We start from the raw sequence: 23,249 nt of genomic DNA, 5'->3' as shown, positions 1-23,249 counted from the left end.
TCATCAGAACCGCGAGCTGCCACAGCCAGAGCGTTAATCATAGGTATGGAATCTCTTCTACACCTGGAAGATAGATAACACACAGGGGCATACGTGATTTGCTAATCTAATTTGTGTAATTCTTCCAATATCTGACTATCTACAAGTTCTATACATCTGAAAGCTATAGTCTATGTTCTGTACAAAATACTTCCATCTGTATCTCCACTGAAATATTTCTTTCTTGTCTATCCAGTTAATTTTTGTTTCAGAAGTATAAAGCACAGTTCCTGTGAAGCATTCTAATGCATTGTCTTTTCTGTTTTTCCTGGCTTTTATAGTCAACAATACAGTGTGATTAGCCAAAGTTCTTGGGGGCAAGTGAAACATGTGGATAATAAAAATCAGAAATGCAAACTCTACTTAGGTTCTTCCAAAGAGCCCCCAGAACCAGCACTGTTGTCTGTGCACTACTAAATGCCTTCTTGAAAGCCAAGCCCTGCAGTAAGACTAAATGACTTTAGCTCATGTCCCCTAACCATTGCCTGTAAGATCCATCCTTGCACAATGGAGACCATGAAACTCAAAGGCTGGGCAGCCTTCTGATCTATTTTACTTCCACTCTCCATATATCCTCAGGAAACACTTCAGTAATCCTAGTAACGAGGAGCCTTTTTTTTTTTTTTAAGGGAAGTTCTAAAAAGAAATGAAAGTGCATGTTCCCTAAAGCGTTAAAAACTGAAGGGAAAAATGAAACTAGCTGGTATGTAATAGAAGTCTTTCTGCTTAGCTTGCTTGACACTTGGCTGAAGACCTTAGAAATTCAAAAGGAGTATCTGGGACTTGCATAGAAAGTTTCACAACCTCAAAATGAGACGAGATCTTTTAAAAAAATCCATATACAACTTCTAAGTCTACAATTTTTTTTTTTAACTATTATTATCAAGGACTTGTGGCAGTCAGGTTCCCTGACCTTTTCCTACTCTTTCTCTGCAATAAAAAAAAATGCCCTAGCATCTGGCAATTTATTCTTGCATTATTTAGATGAGAATATGGGACAGAGTGAAAGTTAAATTGATCTAAGTTGATTTATCTTCTCTGAAGGCAATTACAAGCCTAAGTTTTCTAGTTAGGCAAAAATCAAAACCACAGTCAGTTGGTTCTGTCAGCTTTGAAGCAGTTTAAATAGTACTGCATTGGCAATAAGGTTAACACCACAGACTCTGACCAAAGCTAAGGCTGTATTTGTTACTGATTTAGTACAACAAAATAAAATCAGTAGACAGTGCCAAGAATACCATGTATGCAGTTCAGTGAACAAAGGTTGCAGTAGACTTGTTTAGATTTTCACTTTAGATGCATCTAAAATCTAGAGAGCAGCAGAAGTGGGGCTACTCCAGAGGAGTCAGGGGCAATAACAACACAAGGGGGGACACAGACCTTACCGAGCAGGGTACGGTCCTGCAGCAGCCAAGCAGGGCACAGTTGGCGATAGCAACAGGTGCCATCACCCCCCAAAAAAAAAACAAAACCTCAGACAAGGCAGGATAACAAGCAGAACCATAAAACCCAGAGAGCACCTCAGGAGCAGCAAGAGCCAGGACCAAACACCACCCTGCCCACCACAAAGCTCAAACAACAGGGACCAGGACCTGAGCACGCTCAAATGGGGCTCCCTGGCCAATGAGCTGGGGGAGTGGAGGGAGGGGTGTGGGTGGGGGCTCAGGTGAGGCTGGAAAGGGCGATTAAGATGCACCCAGGGCCCTGGCAATAGGGACAAATCAGCTGAAATCAGTTTTATGTACTGTGAAATATACTTACCTCTACAAGTTGTTTGACCAAACTTCTAAATACACAATTAGAATGTATGCCACATCTTTCCATGATGCTTGTTAAATAAAAGATACTAACACATCCTGAGAAAGTAATGTGTCTAGGAACACCTTAGATTTCATCACCATAATACTCCACTAGTCAAATGAAGAGTTTGGTTTCTGGCTTCAAACGAAAATTTTAGTCTGAAAAATATGTTAAAATATGTTTTAATATGTTATGTTCAGACTACTTCAGTTAGGGTTATATATATATATTTGCCATGCACTAAACTGGATGATTTGCTAATGTAAAAATTAGTTAATAATCAGAATTTGACAAAGTAAATTGCTAAGTTGTATCGAATCATCATACTGTGCTATATCCAGGGACCTTCGATCTGTGTGCTGATCTTCCAATAAGATTTCCTCCCAGAACTGAGTCAAATACTCAATTCTGGTGGAGAAACGATGCCATGAATAAATATTATCAAGAAAACACACAGTTGCTCTGTGAACTCAAGATTCTTATTTTAATTTTTCTTAAAAATGGCCAAATAGTTTGAATTCACCGGGATAGTATCATCCTGCTTCCACTAGATTCGGGATGGACCTGTGATTTTTCAGGGCTTGAATTCCCAGAGGCAACTCTTACTGTCTCTTTCTCCTGGCACTCTCCAACAGCTTTTTCTTTGGCAGAGAAAAGCAGATTCTCTGTCTCAGTCAAATTTTTGCCAAAAGAAACAGCACCTTGTGAGAAAAACCATACTATTTTAAACTTAGTTGTTTTGTTTTTTTTTTTAAAATCACAGTATGTGTGCTCAGGATTTTTGTTCAAATTTAAAGGGAAAATGGCAAAACTCCAGTCACAGCTATCTTCAGAGCCCTTGACTGTAACCCATTACACAATAATCAATCCTAATCTAATTATACTGATTATATGAAATTGCTGGTGAGACTGAAATACAGTATTATCTCATAGAGAAGTCCTACGCTATTTACACTGCTATTTTACAGCAGCTGTAAGCATGGAGTGAAATACTACTGATAAAAGTCAGAAATTCCTTTAAGTCCACTGGATACCTTGCTGCACGCCACAAACTTCTGCCGACTATGGTAGAGTGGACCCAGAAGATGCTGCTTCTGCTTGTGTAATACCCCTGCTCAGACGAGGCCGTGAGCCTTGTTTTATCAGCAACAGCTACAACACTTTGTGGCATCAGCAATGATGTCCTGACAGCCTTCCGGGCTACAGCAGGGCAGTGGAAGACACTTCTGAACTCCAGAATGGCAGAGAAACTCTTCCACATGTAGTCTAATTAATGGTCATTTGTTTAATTAGCATCTTCTATTTAGATTAAACTAGATAAAACAAAGTCTGCTTTAGGATGGAGTTTCTTACCAGGTTCTTCTCTTCTTATGGGAAACCCTATCTTAGTGGCAACAACCTATTCCAAAGCTGTAGGAAAATGGTTTTCCTGATTTAGTCCAGGGACTTTGAACAGCCACATCTCAGATCTTTTGTGTAACCTAACTGCGAGGCTATTGAATATATTTGTCTGAGTTTTTCCTGCTGGACCTGTCTTAAGTTGTATAAACAAGTATCAGCTGTATGTGAGGACCAGACTCACCCTTAGTGATGCCATTTCATACTGCACAGTTAAGCTTTCCATGCTGCCCTTCCTGGTTCAATAAAACTGTCTACTTCAGAATGAAGGAGACAAGGCTTTTCTTTTCTTTTTTTTTTTTTTTTTCACTTGCTCATGGCTGCAGCAGTCTGTGTCAGAAGAGATTAGAATAACAAAGCTCAGAGGCTTCAAATCAAACCTTAGAATTCACCTTGCCCTAGTTTGTCTTCCCTCAATAACAATGAACTGAAATTGGACAGAAAAATTTAAATGATTACAAGGCTTTTTAGAATTCAAGATGTGCAGACACCACAGAAAAAAAAAATAATAGTAAAAGCACTACAGCAATTACTGCAATACTACTAAAATATTTAGTCAATGTGTGGAGAAAATTCCTACGAAAAGCATACATGTATGTATGTGAATAAATCCTACTTTTGGTAAATGAAAAACAAAATTTGCTTTGGAAAAAGATATGAAATCAAAGGTATGGATAGACTTTTGGATAAATGTGTGACTAAAATAAGCATGGTTTATGGTTTGTGGCAAGTATATAAATGAAAAAAACTAGAAGAGGGAAGAAATACATAATCGTGTACTTTTTAGTATCTCTTATTTCCACAAATCATAAGGTGAAAGCATTAGATGTTGGACACTTTAAATGCTTCTAAGATTAGCTAATTTAGCTAAAAAGCATTATTATATTTATATTAAAAACTTAAAATATGAATAATAATAGCTCTTAAAAATAGAGTTATGGAGGTTGGAGTCAGCAGGGTCAAGTAGTTTCCCAGTAATAAATCAGTCTTCTCATTTCTCACAAAAGTATTCAGTTGTCATTTCTGACATTTTTATTTGAGAAGACAGTTGAAAAATATGACAGGATAAAAGAGAGCAGGGACTGTGTTTAAGAATATTTCTGTTAATTACTTCTCTTGAAATGATGCACTGATCTAGTAGGGAGTAAGTAAGTAAGGAAGGAGCCAAGATGCTACTCCAAACCCCGTGCTAATGGTGGAAACCAGTTTTAGTTCCCCCTTCAGCATCCCAACAACGGGAAGGTGTGGATAAGGGAGCACCAAAGGAGAACTTGTACCTCTAACAGGGCTCTGCCCCGGGGCAAAAAGGAAGGGTTTGCTGGACAGTGACATTCCTGAATCTGTTTGGTACCCGCCCTGCTCTTGGCAGAGCAGAGCTAGGAATGGCATCTGACGCAGGATGAATTCTAGAGAAACAGCCTTATATTTGTATAAAACATTCAAGTCACTAGAGAAAATACAAGCTTTATAAAATGAAAGAAAATTCCCTAAACAGGAAGATCTTTAGAAGTTCCTGCAGTTTAATAACCCTAAGGGGAGGAAAATTAAGATAACTCATGACTCCTTATTTATTTTAAGCACTTCTTCAATGTATTTGCATTCCTTAGAACCACTTTCACTGACTAAAGTACAATGAAGTCACTGAAGTATACCACATTTGACAAAAAAAACCTCATCAGTAAGTAATTGCAAATAAAACCAGACTGATGTGTATTTAAACTTTTGACCTTTTATGCAAAAGCCACATTTAACTCTTCCTATTAGACTGAAGAATATTACTGGGGAAAAAAATGAGAATATTCATGTGTTAAATTAGGTGCCAGAAGCACACTGTGTTGTACAAACTTACTGATACTGGCAAACAGCTTAATTAAACATTTTATGTAAGGACTGCTGAGTACAAAGCACTTTCCTAAGTGCATGTTAGATTGTACACATAAAACCCCCCACACTTGCTAGAATGTACTCAATTTCTTCCTGATGAGAAATAAAGAATAAAAATTCAAACTTACATTTTTATATATGCTGTTGTGTAGGAAAAAAAAAGAGAGAGAGAGAGAGAAAATGAAAAATACATGCAAGGAGTTACCAGGAATATGTATGTTGACATTCATGTGAGACCTATGTATGGTCCTATATCCTATAAACAGGATACAGAGCTTTAGCTCTGACCATAATGTTTGTCCTGGGAATTAAAATACGTGTGAGAAGACAGCGTTTGGTAGATGGTTTTTTTCTGCTGTTTTAGATAAATACAGATTCTTTTGGAAGAGCCGTCTTGCTGCCATAAAGCAGGCTCCCATGGTTTCTTTTTTTCCCGTAGTAAATATTTTGCAGCTGGATAGTCAGGAAGCAAATCTTGACTGAGTTCCCAGACAAAAGAAATGTGCTACTCTTAAATCGTCCGGCTACTGACTTCAGGCTGCTTTTCTCTGGAGGGGTCAGACAGAAGATGAAGAGAAAGTGCATGCACATAAGCACATCAATGTGAGCAAGCAAGCTTGTAGTCGTAAAGCTTAAAATTACAAACTAATACTCGAGGGAGCTACTCCGCTAACGTCAGAAACTCTGCCCATTTTCCCGTTACGTACTCATAGGAATAAACCCTCTGGCCTGCAATTTGCAGAACTGTTCCTGTTTTGCTGGAGTAAAAACAACAGCTTAAAAATTTATGATCCGCAACAATTTAGAGGCCTTAACAAGTCACACTTTGAGCTTGAAACCTATTTACATTTTTTTGAAGTTAATCAGGAGAACATCACAGTATTTTTATACATTTTAAATACAGCCTACGATGTACCTTTCTTTTCCCCCACATTGTTACACACAAATATACAATTACACTGTATTCTCATTGCCTTTCCATTAAATTTAATAACCCTGTATTTGTGGGTCTATTAGGAAAAACTGGATACAGGGAAGGTTACGGAACATCTTTTATTAGGAGTTTTGAAGAACAAATTAGATAAAAATATGTCAAGGACAGCCTAAGTATACCTGTGTCCTGGTTTTGGCTGGGATGGAGCCAATGTTCCTCCCAGTAGCTGAAGTGTTTTGCATTTCCCATGTGAAGAACGTTGATAAACACACTGATGTTATGAGCTGTTGCGAAAGAGACCAAGGACACTGTCCGGCTTTCCAGGTCTCGCCAATGTGCAGGTGCAGGAAGCTGGGAAGGACACCGCCGGAACAGTTGACCCGAACTGGCCAAAGAGAGTATTGCATGCCATGAACGTCATGCTCGGTATGTAAGTGGGGGTTGGCCGAGGGGCATCTCTCTCTTGCTTCTTTGCTTGCTGCTCGGTTTCGTTTCCATGATCGCTGCTCGGGACAGGCTATGTTGGTCATTGGGACATCAGGTGGTGAGAAATCACGCATTGTTCGTTTTGTGTATTTCAGCATCCATATAGTTTGTTCTTATTGACATTTTCCTGTGCTATTCTAGTAAACTGTCTTCATCTCAACCCGCGAGTTTTCCTTTCTTCCCAATTCTCTCCCCTGTCCCACTGGGGAGGGAGAGGGGAAGGGAGAATGAGCGACTGTGTGGTGACATGGGCTAAAACACAACACTTAGCTACACAGGAAAAGTGGAGCACGCTACAGCTTCTCAGGGTCCACTCTCGCCCTAGAGATCTACAGTTTCCATGAAGAAAAAGGCCTTTGCACCACAGTTTTCCAGGCGATAGCTTGAGATCAGGGTTCTCTCTAAGGATTTATAAAACAAGACTGGAATTCCCTTTCAGAGATATAATTGTTCCCTAAAAATATCCCTCCCAAACAAAAAGTTATAAAAACAGATTGGAGAAGTTGTATTAGGTTTACTAAGGTGAAAATATTTAGAGTTGTTACAGTTATAAGACTATTTATTAGATTTTACAAATTAGGTGCATGGGAGAATTGAAGCCTAAACAAAAGAGCAGATTAAGACTGTTTACTGTAACTCTAAGTCTAGGTATCGTGCCTTTGCTGATATCCTCAAAATTGCTCAAACATGAACAAAATTATCCACATGGAAAAGACTAAAAGGAAGAAATTAAAGGTGATGTAAAAAATAGCTTTGCTTTGCCAACAGCTAAAAAACTTATCTGCCCCAGCTTTTGCCTCTTTTTTATTTTATTTTTGCAAATGCATTAGTTTTTACTATCTGCAATAAACTAAAAGTTAGGTGCATGGATATAATCTAGCTATTCGTGCAAGAATTATTTCATGAAAGAGAGGCTGAGGAAAAGATACTTCGGGCTTTGTGGTTTGCTGCGTTATGCATGTGAGTGGAACCCACTGGAGGTGAAGAGAATTGGGTACTGACGAAAAGAATTCAGCGGTGTGCAGGCACTGGAAAGGCTTGACCAAATTTCCTTGTCAGTGTGTATCTAAAGCAATGACCCAAGAGTATGTCAAAATGTCTGATACACTGACTCGTACAGAGAAGCGGAAAATTAAGCAAAAATAGGTCTTTTGTGAGACAGAGACAAAAGAGCATTTCCTGCTCTATCTTTTGTGTTATTAACAACTAAAACACTAACTCAAGCCTTCCCCCTGACATCTAGGAACAGAATATAATAATACTGGGCAGTTTCATGTGAGGTGACAAAATGGTTTTGATTGCAGTGGACGGAATTCCCTCCTATTCATTAGCAATTTTTCTTGTAAGTGGGATGAAATGCTTTACATTTTATGCAACAAATAAGTGAAAAATAAGATTACCCAGGCTGAAAGAATAAGCAGATTTTTCTCAGCGTCAGAGCTGTCTGTTAGACACGTCTCAGCTGGCCTCAGTAGCGATAAGCACGTTGCTAGCAGGAGCAAGGAAAGTCAGATGGTTTTGGTGCGTCCCGTCATACGCAGTTTGTCACGCAAAGAACAAAACTGGGTTTGCATTCTGACCTCTTCATCACAATTTATCTCAGTATCAACAGCGATTAGAGAATCAAATGCGAGGCAGGTGTTCTACAGCAGACAACGATACCTTCATACGGCTGAGACCGCAAAACTGGCTGGAGGAATGGAAGCGCGGACGGCCTAAAGGGAGTTAAAGTGATCCGCAAAAGGGAAAATGGAAGGCTTTCCAGCGCCGTACCTTATTAAAATGATTAAATTGCGCACAGCCGAGCAGGTATTCCTCTGCAGTGAAGAGAGCCTACAACTGTTACCTCTGAGATGAAGATCAGTTAGTCTACGCTCAGCACTGAGTCTTTACGCAGGTAAAACCCCAGTAACGCCTACGAGAGTTTTTTAGTGGAGAAAAGCAGCGCGCCTGCAGACCCCGGCCCTGAGGAAGCACGCCCGAGCGGTGAAGCGTTAACGGAAACCTCCTCACACCTTGCCTGGCCGGTTATTTCCTGACTCTTACACCTCAGGGCGCTTACACAGTGACAAACTCCGCGTACCCGACCCCTTGGGAAGCTCGGGTACCGCGGCAGCCAGAGCGCCGGGCACGGCAGCGACCGCGGAACCGCACCGCAACCGGTACCTCCCGCCGCTCCGGCGGGCCGGGGCGCACGTCAGGCGCGCGCGGCCCCGCCCCGTGACGCCGGTTGCCATAGCGACGGGCGGGCCTTCCAAGCTCCGCCGTTCCCCCCCCGCCTCACCACGGGCACGGCCATGGCGGCGGAGGAGGAGGAGGGCGACGTGGAGTGGGTGGTGGACACGATCGCCGGGTTCCTGCGGGGACCCGCCTGGTCCGTCCCCATCCTGGAGTTCATGGAGGAGAAGTGCGAGGGTGAGCGGGTCCGGGGCTGCGGGCACACGCGGGGGGCCGGGAGGCCGCCGGGCCCAGCCCCGGCCCCGCTCAGGGCCGCCTTCGCGGCGGTCCCCGCTGCGGGCTCGGCATGGCCTGCGTCCGCGCCGTTCCTGGGGAGGGGGTGCCTCGCCCTCGGGCAGTCGGGCTCCCCTGAGCCAGCGATTTTTTTCGAGAGGTGGGAATTTGTGTTCGTTATCTCGTACCGGGGATTATGGCATGAGCTTATGGGGTGACACCCGAGTGAGTTCTTCGCTGGGCTGCGCGTAATACCCTGACAGGGCTAGAAAGCAGTCGGAGGCCTTGAACGCTTTTCCATAGCTAGACGTTTTTCCTTAGGAAACTGGAAAGTGCAGCTGAAATCGCTGTCTGGCCAGTGGGATGGACAAGTAGGAGGCCTGAAGTGAAATTCCCAGAATTTTGTGAACGTTGCCAGCTAAGCGATGAGAAACCATAAGATCGGACCTCTCAAAAAATGATAGTCAGTGCTAAAATGTCAGCGGTTGTCAGTTACGTTCCGTAGGTAATCCTGTGCGTGAGTTTAGCTCGGAAGCAACTCTAGTTGAACTTCCCTTCCTTCCTCAAGAAGGAACTGAGGGAATTATGGAATGATTTAGGGAACAGCCTGAGTAAACTGGAAGTGTAGGCAGTGAGAAGGGGGACTGTACCTCATGTAAAGGTGCCTGAGGAAACTTGTATAGGTGTACGTATGTGCTGAGGAAAGGCGGAAATCGGATTTGTGCAGCAGAGATTTAGCTAAATTACTTCTGCAACTTACCGATCAAATTTTCTGCTGCCAAAGAACACCTGGATCCTTATGGTAGCAAAATAATTATAGTCTGGGCAAATCTGAAAGTGTTACTCAAGTCCGTTAGAAAAAAAGGAAGCTTTCTTTTGTGATTATTGGGGAAAAAAAGCATGTCTGAGAATACGATGGTGTGGCCCGTGATCCTGCCCAGCCTGCAGACGTTCACACAGGAGAAGTATTAAAGCATGTTGCCGAAGACTAATTTAGGACAAATTTCTATGACTACTGTGAATAAAATCTGTTCCTTTAGTATCACCTGACAGGATGTAGGATTCTTTAATACTTTTAACTTCAAAATACTGAAGTCGTGAAACTAAGGCATCCAAACACACTTTATTCTAGGGACTTACTAAAGTCAAGCTCAAAGTAGTATAGTTCTTACTATTAAAGTGTTCTGCCTGCTTGCACTTACTCCTTCCTCCCCTCCATCCTGCCGTGGGCTCCCGAACAGCTTCTGTAATGGTTGGCTGCAGCGGGGCCGGCCATATCGTTTGTTGTGGAGCCATTCTCGTTAGGGTCCATTAAGAATTTTATTTTGTATTACGTGAAACAGTTGCACCTCTGATTCAGATCCCAGCTTCTAAACATGTTGTTTCTTAGTTATTCTGAATTGTTTCTACCCTTCCCAGGCTTTGCATGAGGCAAGATCACGGTGAATACCTACACCTTTCCCTAGTATGCGGGAGAATGAGACAGGTAAAGCTGCTAGGCTCTTTATAGTTGGGAAGCAATAGAGAAATCTAGACTAAACGTTTTCTCTTGGAAAGTCTGCCTAAACTTGAGGTTGGTCAGGCATTTTGTCATGCAAAGAGTCTAGGTTTAGGAATCGGGGAACTGATTATCCCTCTCTGGAGCAATGATCTCTCTTTAGCAGGTTGAGGGGAATTTACTGGCAGTAAGAAGATTTATTGAACCTCTTTAAATTTCCACATAGTGTGAGGCAGGCTTATATAATGATCACTTCCTGCCGGTTTGTTTCTACAGAAGAAATTAGAGGAAGAAAGTAGAGAAATCACTTGCTGTAAGTGATCTTCCCAGATACCATTTGTGCTAACAGAGTGCTGTTGGACAGCTCTCAGAAGCTATTCAGGAAAAGAGAAAAGGCTAAAGAAGTGTTCCTGCAATGCTAGGGTTGCTAAGAAGCACAGTTAAAGAAATTTGAAGTGTTAGTTGCAGATATCTGTGCTTTTCCTTCCTGGAAGTATACTGTGCTGATTCCATTGCTGTTTGGTTTGTTGTTTTTTTTTTACTAAGATATTTGTCAGGACAGAATTCTTGTAATTCTCAAAACACTTAGTCTCCGAGCTGAAAAAGCAAATTATCAACATTTTGATTAACTGATGGTAATTTGTGATTCCTCAAAAATAGAATTTTAGTTTTGGTAATTGGTATATAAAGAAATTTATTTTGGAACTGTGGTTACTTAGGCCAAGTCCTTGCGCTTCAACTTACAAACAACCCGAATGGTTTTCTATCTGTGGATAATTGTTTGCTTTCTCTCATTCCCTCTTTCTGGGGACTTGATTAATTTGTCATGGCTTGATTAATTTCCTTTTATGTGGCTGTGAAACTGAAGTGAAATCCATGGATATGTATTTAAGGTGAGAAGGCTTTTCGGTTTTATTCAGGTGTTCCAAGGTATTAATTGAAACTTCGTTTAGACGTAGATAACTTAATAAATAGTTCTGGCACCAGAAGATAAAGACAAGGTATGAAAGGAATGAACGGATACTGTTGCCTGTGACTCCATTCCCTCCCAGCACAGAGCTGCCTCACCAGTCAGTGAGGACTCGGGGAGAAAGGGAAGAGGTCCCTCAGGTTTGCTTACCGGCTCTTGTCTGCAAGAGTCAGTGGCTCAGTCTAGCACGGAGAGCTCAAACTTTACTTAACTCTCATCCCGTTTGAGGGGTCCTAGCAAAGATTTCAGTTTTAACAGGAAAATTATGAGTTCTCTCCCAGAATATCTGGGTTCCCTGCCTTACTTGATACGGCAGTTCTTCAGATCTTTGTTCCTGTTGCACAACCAAAGACTGTGCCAAAACCTTAAGGAAAATAATGACTACATGATTTAGGTGCCCTGACTCAAGAAAATCCAAGGTCTCCATTCAAAGTACTCCTTAATGCCACTTAACTCAGAGGAGATGCTGACTGCAGCTTGCTTTACTTGGCACGTAACGTCATCCTCTTTTTGTGCAGAGCCTGAGAACACAGCAGTTTGTGTGGGCTTTCCGCTCGGCTTTCCCTGTTGTCCTGCAGCTGTGGAAGGAGGAGGAGGACTTGGAAGCATCCCCTTGGCAGTGTGAGGCTAGCTGTTGGCATGGCCACTGGCTGAGGAGTGACATCCCGGTGTCACCTCTTCTTTGGGTGCCCAGGGTGGGAAAGAGCAGCAGGAGGCAGAAGGAAACAGAGAAACAAAGACAAAGGTTGGGGCCTGCAAGAGCTGTAAGGGACATTTTGGCAGGGGAGGGGATGCAGACGACAACAGAGGCAGTTAGGTGTCTTCACCCTGTTGGGTTTGGTTATATGGTGGTTGCCATAGGAGTTGATTTTTTTTTTTTTTTGTTACAGTAAGTTTTATAGTACTTTTTCTACCATTTCAATTTATTCCTAGATATTTATAAAGCTCTTAACTTTTTTTTCCCCAATCCTTTAATTTAAAAACATTTTCCCCTGCGCAAAAATGAAACAAAAACGAATGTTCATTTTCCAGATTATGTCATTTAAAAAGCAAGTTTCCATTGCTTATTCAGAGGACCTGAACTGTTTGATTAGACTTGTGTCGCTGCATTGCTGTAAGCTGTTAGAAAGTGATGCAGGTGTTTTCTCTTTTAGGACCAGCCATCTTGCGTCACATCTTAGCAACGTTCAGAGCGGCATTGCCTCAGGGCTGTCGCAGCTGGGAAATGATGTTTTTTAAAAGTCGCTGTAAATTTGTGTGAAAATTAAACTAATTCTGTGCACATCCGTGCCATCTTCCATCAGAGATGTCATATGTGTGTGTGTATATATATAAAAAGCAAATCATACTAATTCCCCAGGTCCTTGAGCAGAATTCCCATTCTCCAAGTGACTTCAAAGCATGCACATGGGAAGTGACTTGTCCAACACAGAGTGGCTAATCTTGAAGGGGATTGACGAAGTCTTATTTCTAAGCCTCTGCTTTAATTGCTAGGTTTTACACTACCTCTGTTCATTGTTGACATTTTTGATTTCTCTTATTTTTCCATCTATTCTGCAGTATAGAGATCATTAGCTTGGCGTTTCCAGTCAAGAGTTCTTAGTACAAACACATGAAGATGATTAAAATGGCCTATACTGTGCAGATGCCCATTTTGTCTAAATCAGGATAGGTGTAGTTAAAAAATAACTTACTTACACCAGGCTTCCTTCTTTGGGGTTATCTGGTTTTATGCAGGCAGGGTCTCTTTTTCCTACGTCACCTCAGCTTCTCACTAAATGAATGGCATTTAAAAAAACCCAGTTCAAGTAATTAATTCATCTTCCATGTAAATATGTGGAGAGAGAGAGAAAATTCCTGCGTTACGCATGTCATCTGCCAGCTTAGAACAACCTTATGCACGTTCACATGGTGGTTCTTATATTAAGACTTACTTTTTAGTGTACGTCTCTGCTGAATCCTCACCTTGCTTAGAAATCTGCTTCTGTTATGAAGATATGTTGTCCCGGTATTAAATTATGAAATTTATTTACATTAAATTACCAAAAGTACATGCTTAGCCTGAAAGTGTGGAAAAATACATTCTTATTATTATCATCAATCACGGCCTATATTTTCCTATGATTAAATATATTAAATTGTGAAGGCTAGTCTTTCTCTTTAAGGCATAAGTTGGTTTGTGGTGTGTATTTAACGTGCTCGTCCTTAAACACTAACTCAAAAATGTGTGTGTGGGGTTTTTTTTGTTTTTTTCTTTACAGTTTTTGATGATGAAGAAGAAAGCAAGTTGTCTTATACAGAAATTTATCAGGAGTACCAAGCTCTGGTGAGCATTATTCGCTATTTGTGGTAGACTTCCAAAAACTATAATTTAAAATGTTAAAGTAGCACTTAGATTAACTTCCAATTGTTTTATCTTTGTTATTTAGAGTTTTCTAATGTTGCCTGTTATGTGTTATTTAGAAATCATTTGAGTTGTAGTTGTCATATACATTTTTATGCCTAAACACCAGATATGTAGGAAAGAAACTTTAACACAGTCGTATCTCTTACGCTGTGTTACATAGTTTTCATTACTGTACTTAGAAGCTTAATAATCTTCATGTTTTCTGTCAAGTAAAAATGACAAATAGCACAATATCTGAGAAAACATATAACTTGTATTTTTTTCACTAATGAGCCTGGTAAATCTTTTGAGTTGACTTTCAACTATGAGAAAAAAAAATAATGGAGGTTTTTGGGGCATGCTTAAAATATCTATAAAGCAATACATGCAGATTTCTAAAATTGTTTGTTTTTTTTTTTTGTAACCAGGCTTGGTAATACTTGCTATTAAAAAAAATACTTGATATTAAAAAGCATCAGTTGAATAAATACAGACCAACATTCATTTTTGCTCTGATCCTGAAGGGTTTCAGGCGCACAGACTGAAGCCTTTTACCTACAGGGCAGAAACCGATGAGGAATAGTAGCCAGGAGTCTGGGGAAAAGGTAGAGAAGTGAGATTCTTGGAAATCGGAGAAGCTAGATTAAGTAGTAATCACATTTAACAATAAAAATGCTTATTTGGAACAGTTCACGAAAGTAAGTAAAGCCTGACATATCAGCAAAATCAGTTATACTATTGCAATGACTTTCCTTTGAGTTTAAAAAATACAATGTCAGCAGAAAAGAATATAAAATTATGGAAAAAAAATCATATGATTCTTAAGGGAAAAACCTCTTAGAAAGTAAGGCTTGTGCTTTCTTACAGGTTGAAAAATTGTTAGAAGACTATCTTAAAGAAGTTGGAATTAATGAAGAGAAATTTCAAGAAGCTTTTTCATCTCCTCTTGCAAAGACACACACTTCACAGGTAAATGTTCCTTTGTTTAGGAATATGCAGATTTAATTTTTAGCTTTAATTTTCACTAATACAGCCCAGTGGAGATTAAAGTTCAAAAAGTTTTCTTGTTAAAAGTGTAATTTTCTAAAACATAATGTGTTTATTTCTGTTATGAAGTTTGACCATAAAAATGTACATTGAAAATAATGACAGATATTTGTGTGGTGTCAGACCTTTTTGAGATTCATCTTTTATGCTTCGTATTTTCTAAAACAAATTTCGAAGCTTATTGTGTTTCTGCCACCTTATTTGTGTATTTGTCAGCTTTATGTTAGTCTTCAGTCTGTTTACAATAGCAGACAGATTAAAACGATAGACATATTCTATAAAATAAAAGATGTTTTCCTCCAATTTTTATTGTAAAACAGTAAAATCTGTAAGACAGACATTTGCCTTAAGAAGACAAGGCAGCGTTAGGCAGCCCTTCGCCTGCTCGAAGGTATCTTTCACAATTGTCTCGGGTATCTTGGGCAGAGGAGTGGGAGCTTCTGCTGCCAGTGTAAATTGGGTTTGTTGACTTATCTCCTCCTAGATGTGTGACAAGCTTCTTCAGAGCGCACATCCTCACTCAGGCTTACCAATTTGTTCAGGAAGTCAAATGGATTGCCGTTGTAAAGTTATAGTGGAAAACCCTCTGGGTTTTGCGATAATATTATTGTAGGCATGATGATCTAAGGACATAATCCCTCAAATTCTTCTCCTGACTATTAGCTCAACTTGTATGGCTGGATAAAGTAGACAGATAGAAGAATTAATTACTAAAAACGTGCTCCAAACAATTTAAATCTTAATGTAATTTCAAGCAGGCTGAGCTGGTTATGATTTCTCTAGGGTTTTGACTTTGTGCGTATCTTCCCCCCACAGGCCATTTTGCAAACAGTGTTGGCAGCAGAAGATTTTAGACTATTTAAAAAAATGATGGTACAGAAAAATATCGAAATGCAATTGCAAGCTATTACAATCATTAAAGAAAGAAATGGTAAGAAGTCATAAACGTGGGGCTTGACTTCTCTTCATCTTTTTAGTGTTCTTTTGATGACTGCGTAATCCGTTCATAAATGAGGGGAGAATGCTGGTTCAGTTCCAGTTCAAGTTAATGGAAAACATTCAGTTGATTTTACTGGGACTACAATTTCAGTACTTAGTCCTTGGCTTGTATTCTCAGTGACAGTGGTCTGTATTTCTTTTGAAATTACCATATTTTTCAGTTCTGGTTTTCTGTCTAAATTGTTCTGTGAAACTCGACTTAGTTTTTGTTAAAGAATTTTGGTGATAATTTCGTGTGTGAAGACAATCACGTCAGTTCGTCAGCAGTGACAACACTGACAATTTGAATTGCGCTACTTGCATAGCAACAGCGCTGTGCTATCTGCCGTGCTTACTCTGCAGTCCACACTGCCTATGAAAAATCCAGAAAGCAGCAGTTACGGCCTTTCATCATTCTAATACATACATGTTTTAAAAGAAGAGAAAATAACTTCTACTCACCACTGCTGCTCCGTTGATGTTTCTGAAAGGATTTTCTTCTGCCCACTGCTTTCTTCCACGTGTTTAGTTTTACCGTTTTGTTTTGTCTTCTTACTACATGCACGGTTTTTCAGATAATAATTCTTAAATTTCAAGTGTCATGTAACGGATAAATTTGAAAGTGGTTCAGTTAGCCATGGCTGAATTGCAGTCTGTAGGAAATGCCAGATAATGGTCAGTGCTGAGTATGGCTTATGCTTCACCCTTAGATGGACAATAAAATATTTCATATTTTAGAGACTTTTGCCTTTTTTGCTAGTAGCAACTTGATGCCCACGATCTAGAATCTTTTTGAAAACAGTTACAGAGAGGAAGAGTTAGTGAAGAAGGATGCCAAATGGAGTACTAAATAATTTTCTTTAGAGTAACGCATAAATTTTGCCATGTTTTTTTATAGGTGTGTTGCCTGAGTGTTTGACAGAGGGTTCTGATGTATTCAGTGAAATTGAACAAGAAGAAATGAAAATACTGAGGGAGGTTCTAAGGTAAAAAATGAATCAGTCCTACTTCAATCATTATTTAAAAATAAAAAGTATGTAAGGCCTAACTCTTCCAGCCTTTTCCAGGAAACTGCCTTCATCTTCCAGATGACATGAATGTTCTTATCAAAATCCTTCATAAGAGAAAGTGACTGGTGCCAGACAGTGGGTGCGATCAGGAGCGTTTAAAGACAGAGATAACTGCTCCGCCATGATGAACTAACTGTCTTGGTGATGCATGGAATGATGTGCACCTTTGAGCCCCATCGTTTCCGTTCCCCTGTGAATCTCCAGGTTGACCTAAAGTCGGACCTGGGTTAGATGCCTCTAGACAACAGGAGCACACTAGCTGTTAGCCGTTTGGGGAACACCCTAAACGTTAAAGCCCTGGAAAGGCAAATTCTGCTTTTGCAGTAGGCTTTATTCCTTTCTACAGCTTCCTTCTTAATTGTGTTCAATGAGCACTGCTGTGATCTAAGAAGGCGTATGAGGACTGATACAACTTCTATAGATTGTCCTCCACTCCCAGTTCACACATGTATAAACACGTCATAGTTTAACCCTGATCGGGACTAAGCTACGCAGCCTCTCGCTCCCTCCCCTCACCCTCCAGTGGGACAGGGAGGAGAACTGGTAAAGAAAAGAAGGCAAAACTCACGGGTTGAGATTAAAAAAAAAGTTTAAGAGAAAAACAGAAGAAAACAAAACAGAGATGGAAAACAAATAAAGCCCAATAACAGAAAATACTGAAGCAGGTAATTTACAGTCCAATAGCTCACAGCAGATCCCGATGGCCGGCTTCCTCCTGAGTAGCAGGAGAGTCCCCTCAGCACCCTCCTCACTTATACACCCAGCGTGATGTCCCACGGGATGGAACAGCCCCTGGGCCAACTTGGGGAAATTTACCCCCCAGCCACAGGGGCCACCAGGTCCAGTTCCCCTCCCAGCTCAGGTGAACACTAACTCTATCCCAGCCAGAACCAGCACAAAACATCATCTTAAACAACTAACAGCAAATTAATCCGTTCATAATTTATATTCAGTTATGCTATTTTCCACCGTATTCTGGAAATACTTAGCTCTCTGTCTTTGAACCAGCAAATGAAACAAGGGATAGATAAGCCCTGGAAATCCTTACACAATTGTTTTTGCATAGGGGAAGATAGACTAGGGATGGTGGGCTCTGTGTGTTTATCATAAATCTTTATTTCTATTAGGAGTGCATTTTCATTTGTGTCATGGAAGTATTTTGGACACTAACAAATTCACATTATCTTGTTCTGATAGCCCTCAGCTACTTAAGCAGTGCTGAGTTTACCTTAAAGTCACTGATACTAAAGAAATCTTGGGTATTTACTTGTACTTTGTGTTATAGGAAATCGAAGGAAGAATACGAAATGGAGCAAGAAAGGAAAAGGGCTGAAGCAGTGAGTATCTTACCTTTCCAGATGAGTTATACTGATGATTAAGAAATACTTTGGGTGTCAACTCTATCACTTTGAGGCAACGTGCACCATCCTCAGCAAATGAAAGGTCTGTCAGGAAGGTGTTACTGACACTTCTTTTTGCAAGATCTGGTCTGTTCTTTACGTTTTTCTTCGTGGTATGTACATATACATAATCCCATTCACCATCAGTCGTTTGGTGGAGCTCATGCGATAAGCGCATTCCCTCTTCAGTATCCGAATTCTCAAATCCTGGCCGTGGATGTCAACCTTTCAGATCCAGAGAACATCTGAGTACCCAATGGTGTCAAGATCAAAGAGACTTCAAAATCTAAGCTGCTTAGAGATTGCAGCATTTATAATCCTTCAGGAATTTTAAGGATCACTTCATAGACGGTATAGTTATTCATTGTCTGCACAATACTGCCCGAACCTAATCACCAGGAACCAGAAAGCCTCTCCAAGTTAGACCACCACTTGGTCTCCGTCAGAGTAAACCGTGCAGAAAGGTAACTGAACATGACTGGGGACAGGCTAAATCAGCATTCGTTCAGCAACTGAGAAATAAATGGAAATTGAAATAAACTACAGTGGAAACACGGCGTTAAACCTCCCCTTCACTGGGAAAACGTACAAATAGCTGGAATTGTAGGCTGTTTCAAAAGGGAGCAGAATTGCTCTTCTGTTCTTTTCTGTCGTTAGGAAATTGCACATACCGAATTTGAACAGAGAAAGCACTGCTCCTTCAGCCTGAGCTGGCAAAGGCGGCTGCCTGGAGTAGCTGCCACGAGAGGGCGGCACCTCATGTCCAATCCTGCTCCTGAATTCGAACCCGTGGCAGGTGCAGACCATCGCTGGGCTGCTGAATGCAAATCCTAAACCGTGGGGATAGTCTGCCAAATTGAACCTCTCCCTGTGTCTGCCACTGCAGAAAAGTGGTGGCAAAACTCTTCCCATGTTACAGTGATAAATTCCAGGAAATTAGTCAGCTGTTCTACTGGATTTCTTACAAAACAAAAGTGAAACCCGAGCTTTGGCTCATTTTGAGAATTCAAGTTGTATTTAGATGCAGGCTTATCCCAATCCTTACGGACCAGCCAAGAACATCAATATTCTTAATTAAACGAGCCAGATCACAGAGGCCCCAGAGAAGGTGATAGTTATTGCTCAATAATAATGATAATAATTTTGTTAGAGACTGTTTTAATACAAAATAATATTATGATGAATGCTAGGGTGTTCTGACATGAAGTAGATGGCTGATGAGCAGCATAGACACTTTCTGGGCAAATCCCGGGTGGCTTTACCGTTTTCAGAGGTGGGTTGCGTTGTCAAGATTTCCCAGGCAAATGTAGAAGTGAAGCAGTAACATCAGAGATTATCCAGACCTGTTGCTTCCATTCAGCTTTCTCCATTTCCATGGTAACTTTGGTATATGCTCCTGGTTCTCTTACTGTATTGTATTTTTCCGGTGGACAGAGGTCGGCTTAAAAGTCACAGGCAAAGTGTGGCAAAAATACCCCTGCTATTACCTATTTGTAGCTGGGAAACAAAATACCAATTTACCTAATATTCTAAATCTTGGTTGTTGATTAGGGAACGTTTCGGAGTAAAATGTAAAATGCTGCTTTATGACTGTAGCGTAAACAACACAGTTTTAACTGAGAGTTCTTTTGGGAGCTTTCTTTGTGGTGACAGTTTAATGTCTGAAGTACAGTGCCAGGAAGTGTAATGCTTGGGTTTGTTTGTCTGTTTGTTTGTTAATTTAAGGCACAGGATAAACTTAAATCACCAGATGTTACCTGCGGTTTCCCAGGAGGAGATTCGAGAGAAGCTGTGAAAGCGAAGGAATCCGCTAAGGGAACTGATGGTTCTGAGGAAACTCCAAAACCTTCATTAGGTAATTGTGTGGGACAGCGCGGTGCTGAGTGTGCAGTGGGACGCTACGATGTGATGGGTATTTACTGAGGGTACGACCAAGCCAGTGCTTTTACAGGGAGAGGGGAAAAAAGGAATCACTGGTTGTGATGGAAGTGCTCTTGGTATGTTTGTGCTGCAGCTAAAGCACAAGGGTGCTGTTCAGGAAAGCAGGAAAATTCTTAGGTGACAAGAAGTGTATATGCGTGTGTACGTGCACACACAGAGACTTATTTTTTATGTATTTCTATTCTTTCTAATCGCTTTCTATGTAAAATTGCTCTTTAGAGGAATCTCGGAAATCTGCGAGGGAAGGCTTAAAACCGGTATGTTCGTTCCCAAAAGGAACAGAAAGCTCACCTCAGCCGTCCTGTACCAAAGGGAAAGAAGATGTTAAGAAAAGGTCAGCTGGAAAATGTTCAGAGAACGCAGCGCAAAAAGCTGGGATGAAGGGACCTGTAAGTTTAAAACAAACAAACAAGAAAAAAACCCCAAACACAGAACTAGAATGCCAAAAGTCAGGGTTACGTTTAGAATAGATACTTAAGATAGTGCTACATTTCACTGTGCATTTTTTATTATTGTAATCAAGTGGTTTTGGTTTGTTTTTTCAAACCAGCATGCTGATGCTGTTCTGTGGTATTCACCAGTTCAATTTGCATAAAGTTTCGATCGTCGTTGTCGTTCTAGGCTCGAATTCAGCATTCAGCCTTTGTCCTGTGTTTGATCATTTCTCAGTAGACAGCTCCGGCTTGAAACTGCAACTCGGATTTTTTTTCAACTAGTAATTTTGGGGGCAAATACGATGTAAATGCCTTTATCTCGCATAACATGCATACCAAAAATTAGTTTCAAAATGTACTTTAAAAAAATAATTTCCAGAACTTACCAGAACTTGAAGAAGAGCAGCTGAAGCAACGAGAGGACTACCTGAAGAAAAAACGAGACATGCTGATGGCTTCAAAGAAAGAGTCGAGAAATAACGTACTGTTACCAGCCAACACTGACCAGAAAGAAGAGGAATCATCTCCTAAAGAGGTGAAGGATTCAAACATTTTAATCACCCTGACCACTTTTTTAAAAAAATAGATGATTTCAGTGAAGATGTCAGTGTTGCTGCTGAATATTGGAGGATAAAAAAACAAGTGGGGGAGGTAGAGAGGAAGTATTTTCAGGTTCCTGGTTTTGCATGATGATGTCGCAGCTTAGAAAGACAAGGCACTCCGGAGGATGGATGCTGCTCTCCTCTACCCAGTTGCCTCCAGCAGGAAAAAAACAGTCTGGGGGAGGGCTGGAAGCGTAGGCCAGGACGAGATGGGTGTGCTGTTAGAAGAGGTACAGCTGGCCGTGAGCCCATTCCTGCAGGTCTCTCTCTTTATCTGAAAGCTGATCTCTGTTCAGAGACGTGCGTGAAGTTACTCAGTGAATTACCTGATGCGTTTCCGGACTTAAAGCAAGGGCTAAAATCACAAAAATCTTTGCACCACAGGGCTGATAGAAAATCTAATTTGGGGAAAAAAGCAGTAAATCCTGTCAGGGAAAGTAAGTATGGACATAAAATACCCCAGAATCCTATGACAGGATAAAGCTCTACCAATATCAAGGGTTTTGTCAGAAAAAAAAAAAACCTCCAGAAAAAACAAAACACCAACTTCTTTTGTTAATTGTTGTTATGGTTAATTTGACTTAATGCGTTTGTGTCATGGTTTTGTTTAGTTTTTGCCACAGATAGGTCTGGTCTACATTCACGTGAAAAGAAATGCTTGAGAACTCTCAACACAAATGAGGAAACTAGTAGAAGACCTTAAACACCCACACAAACAAATGTAGTGACTGTTATGTTTTAAAAAAAAGGTTATCACTCTTCTTTTCAGAGCACATAGTTAAGGCCAGAGACGTTGTATTGCCTCAGGTATTTTTCAGAGTTGCTGAGCGTTTTATTAGGCTCAGAACGTGCCCCAAATACTGGGGACAACCGAGCAGCCCCAGTCCAAGCTGGGGTTCGTCCTCTCTAAAAGATTGTCACAGAGCTGTGGAGAAAGGGCAGATGGCCGTAAAGAGCCAGTCGTCCGCACCTTGGGATCTAATTCTGCAGAAAGGGAATAATATTTTCGTAACTCGTTCTGGAGAACATGAGAGTTTGAGGGGCTGCTCCCTGTTAGAGAAACCGTGTCAGCTCGCTGATCCGTCACACGTTTGGTTAGCGGTCAGCGGCGGAAGTCGGGGTACCCACCGGGAAAGCCACGCACTTTATTGCAATGTCTTTTCACTGTGTTTTTAGGAGATGTCGGAAGAGAAGCTGAGGTTACTACAGAAGAGGAAAATGCTTGCAGAAAAACTAAAAGAAGAAGTTATTAATAAGCGGTAATTTTAAGCAGCTCATTGCAGAGCCCAAGAGCAAAAGGATGTTTTTTAGAATAATTATATTATTAATTATTGAACAGATTTGTTTTTCAATAATACACTTAGTTTTGTAAACCTTTCAGACAAGCACCTGGGTACTTTATATAAATACTTAAAATTACACCGAAATACACTACCAACACTTATTTTCCAGAATGCTGGAAGCTCACTCCACGGGAACACGTTCAACAGTGAGGCCATTTCACATCACTGCAGCTTCCAGACTCTGTAAACCCCTGGCCTCGGCCGTGTGGTGTTGTACAGAACAGCAGCAGGTACCGAGAGCTGTTAAAACAATTCCTACGGGAACAGTTCTGAACTAGAGAAACGTAAACTTTTTTATTTTAACATTATAGAACTTTATTCCTTTTATTAAATGTTATAAACAAGTTACTGTTTTTCAGCTGTGCAATGTAATAAAATCTAATTTCACAAGGAAGTGCAACTGTGACCATCTTATTTTTAAGAAACAGATAACGCAGCTTGGCATTGAGACATTTATACAAATTCACTCTGGATCACATTGTTTATATACTTTTCCGGCCATTTACGAGTTCTTAGGTCCGATTTTGCTATAAAAGCAGCTTGAAGGAAAAATAATTTGCTTCAGTTGCAAAGTAAAAGCTCGGGATG

General features: G+C 40.6%; 1 protein-coding gene across 1 annotated transcript; it reads left to right on the top strand.

Moving 5' to 3' along the window:
- Window positions 1-8,838: 8,838 nt before the first annotated feature.
- On the top strand, window positions 8,839-23,055 carry CFAP36 (cilia and flagella associated protein 36). The gene is made up of 10 exons (XM_086744118.1): window positions 8,839-8,956; window positions 13,722-13,786; window positions 14,714-14,815; window positions 15,710-15,824; window positions 16,770-16,857; window positions 18,227-18,278; window positions 20,067-20,196; window positions 20,502-20,671; window positions 21,096-21,251; window positions 22,495-23,055. The coding sequence occupies exons 1-10, from the start codon at window positions 8,839-8,841 to the stop codon at window positions 22,579-22,581; spliced, it is 1,083 nt and encodes a 360-aa protein (XP_086600244.1). The 3' UTR covers window positions 22,582-23,055.
- The last annotated feature ends 194 nt before the right edge of the window (window positions 23,056-23,249 follow it).

The sequence above is a fragment of the Chlamydotis macqueenii genome, chromosome 3 (genome assembly GCF_036417535.1).
Source record: "Chlamydotis macqueenii isolate bChlMac1 chromosome 3, bChlMac1.mat, whole genome shotgun sequence".
Taxonomy (NCBI): domain Eukaryota; kingdom Metazoa; phylum Chordata; class Aves; order Otidiformes; family Otididae; genus Chlamydotis; species Chlamydotis macqueenii.
The sequence above is the reverse complement of the archived record's forward strand: the minus strand, read 5'-3'. Positions and strand labels throughout refer to the sequence as shown.

Excerpts from the sequence above, each read along its gene's own strand:
- CFAP36 (XM_086744118.1), top strand. The coding sequence starts at position 8,839 with ATGGCGGCGGAGGAGGAGGAGGGCGACGTGGAGTGGGTGGTGGACACG. Across the intron at positions 13,787-14,713 it reads ATCAGGAGTACCAAGCTCTG|GTTGAAAAATTGTTAGAAGA; the intron begins GTGAGCATTATT and ends GCTTTCTTACAG. Across the intron at positions 20,672-21,095 it reads AAGCTGGGATGAAGGGACCT|AACTTACCAGAACTTGAAGA; the intron begins GTAAGTTTAAAA and ends AATAATTTCCAG.